General features: G+C 37.3%; 1 protein-coding gene across 1 annotated transcript; it reads right to left on the reverse strand.

Annotated features, from left to right (window-relative positions):
- Positions 1-637: 637 nt before the first annotated feature.
- Positions 638-2,025, reverse strand: LOC115961669. Its single transcript, XM_031080606.1, has 3 exons — positions 1,218-2,025; positions 729-1,102; positions 638-664 (listed from the first exon to the last, which is right to left on the reverse strand). The coding sequence occupies exons 1-3, from the start codon at positions 2,023-2,025 to the stop codon at positions 638-640; spliced, it is 1,209 nt and encodes a 402-aa protein (XP_030936466.1).
- Between the last annotated feature and the right edge of the window lie 281 nt (positions 2,026-2,306).

Consider the following 2,306-nt stretch of genomic DNA (forward strand, 5'->3'; position numbering starts at 1 on the left):
TTTTTAAGGAATGAATGAATTTGTATGTGCCCCAATTCCTCTCAGCACATGAGGATGAACAAGGTTGTCCAAGAAGTTTAAAGGCAAGGGATTGAAGAGTTGGAAATGCGGAGCCATGGTATTGCCACCAAACCAAAGGTAGTAAGTCCCACCTATCTGTCAAGGCATCTAGTGAAGGAAACCTCCCTCCTGAAAATGAAGCAAACTCACACTTCACTGCCTTTAATTCACTCTCATCTTCAAAGTATCGATCCAAGCACTTGCTCCTTTCCATAGAAATTTCATGATCCCGATGTGGTGAGATGCGTTTTGGATTCTCCGAAAGCCATTCAATGGAGTAATACCTAGTTAAAGAGTAAAAAACAAATATAGATGAAACGTATGTTTTACTAGAAGACGGAACTAAGGAAAATAGAAAATAAATGTACTTACTTAGGATTTAAGGAATGAGCCAAGCAATGTAGTGGTGTACAATTTTTAGTCCATCGATCAATGAGTATATCATACACCACACTCCAAAATGAGCTATACTCATCATCTTCCAAGCCTTCGTGCCGATATATTGCTGTCTTCACCTTCTCTATCATTGAATCCCACATCTCATACACAAGATGAAGACAGGGCTTATCTGTGTCGGCTACTCGTAGCATATCATAAATAGGTGCTGTGAATTCAAGGATATAGTCAACTTTATCCCACCAAAGATCACTTAGAATCATATCTTTCACCTTTACAGCTTTTCCAACATCATCCTCCCTATAAGAAGCCCATTGCTCACTAATAGCCATGGCTTGAAGGCATCTTTTTATGAACTTCAACCTTTTCAGCATTACAACAATTGAAGCAAATCTAGTATCAGCAACTTGGAGCAATTTTAATGGACTAAATTCATTAAACATTGCCAACCTCATTGAATGGTTCATAATAAAAACACGTATGAAAGATGCATCATCAGCAATACGTGTAATCCAACTACATTCCTCATATGTAACTTCATTCTTTCCAGTGTTTTTTGCTGCACAAATATTCTTCAAAGCTAGATTGAGAGTGTGGACAACACAGGGTGTCCAAAATATTTTAGGATACTCACCTTCAATAAGAGCTTCAACAGATTTCATCACATTAGCATTATCAGACTTGGACAACTTTTTCATGTCCAATCTCTTTTATAGCATCCTTCAACACCCCAACAATATAATGTTTGTCTTTGAACTCACCTGACCCATCAATTGCCTTTACAAACACCGGACCCCCATCTGATACAGCCATAATATTAATAAGAGGCCTTCTTTGTGGATCTGACCATCCATCAGAAACTATGCTTACACCATTTTCAAGCCAAGAATCCTTAATTGGTTTCAAGAGTCTTTCAACATGAGCTCTTTCTTTTTGCAAAAGTGTTGTTCTCAAGGCATTGTATCCAGGAGGAACATAACCTGGGATGTTATGGGTAGCAGCATATGCATAGGAATTACGAAAATGTGGGATCCTTGCAAAGTTAAATGGAAGCCCACCAGTGTAAAACATCCTAGCAATTCTACTATCCAATTCATATCTAGTAGTATTCTGGAATGCTTTCTCAATAGGAGAAATCCCAGCCACCTTCCTCCTCTTACCATCAACCGGATTTGTACTATCACTCCCTTCCTGTCTCCGAAATGGGGAAATAGGTATAGGCCCACGGCCTGGGATAGGTGGGGGTAAGGGAATTCTACTTCTCTGTTCACTCTCTAACTTATCCTTCTCAACTTGATCATGCATTCGCTGCATTTCCAACCTATGGCTCGGTGTCACAATAGGACATGCTTTAATACCTTTATTAGCAATTTTTAATAAATGAGCCTTAACCCTAGAATAGGATCCCAAATAAACCACACCACAATAATTGCACTTAAAGTATGTGTTTCCCCCTTTTTTAACGGTAGCACCTGGTGGTTTTTCTACTTTAGTCACATACTGCCAAAGAGGACATTCAACATTTGACACTTCTTGAGATGAAGTTTCTGTGCTAGTAACTCCATCCATTGCAAATTCAATAGATTCAATTTAACCTACAAATAATAACTATTAAGTATTAAGTATTAACTAAATAAATTAATAATAAATCAAACCCAAGTTCTCAGATTCACAAAACAGATTCACAATGAGTAATAAGTACTAACTTAACTATTAAGTATTAACTAAATAAAACTCATATTGAAAACTAAGAGTCTAAGATTCACAAATCAGTCTCACAAATTCACAAATCACAAATCATTGAAATCAAAGATCAAACTAAGATTGAAAGGTACCTGAGTTAAGAATGC

The sequence above is a fragment of the Quercus lobata genome, chromosome 9 (assembly GCF_001633185.2).
Source record: "Quercus lobata isolate SW786 chromosome 9, ValleyOak3.0 Primary Assembly, whole genome shotgun sequence".
NCBI lineage: Eukaryota > Viridiplantae > Streptophyta > Magnoliopsida > Fagales > Fagaceae > Quercus > Quercus lobata.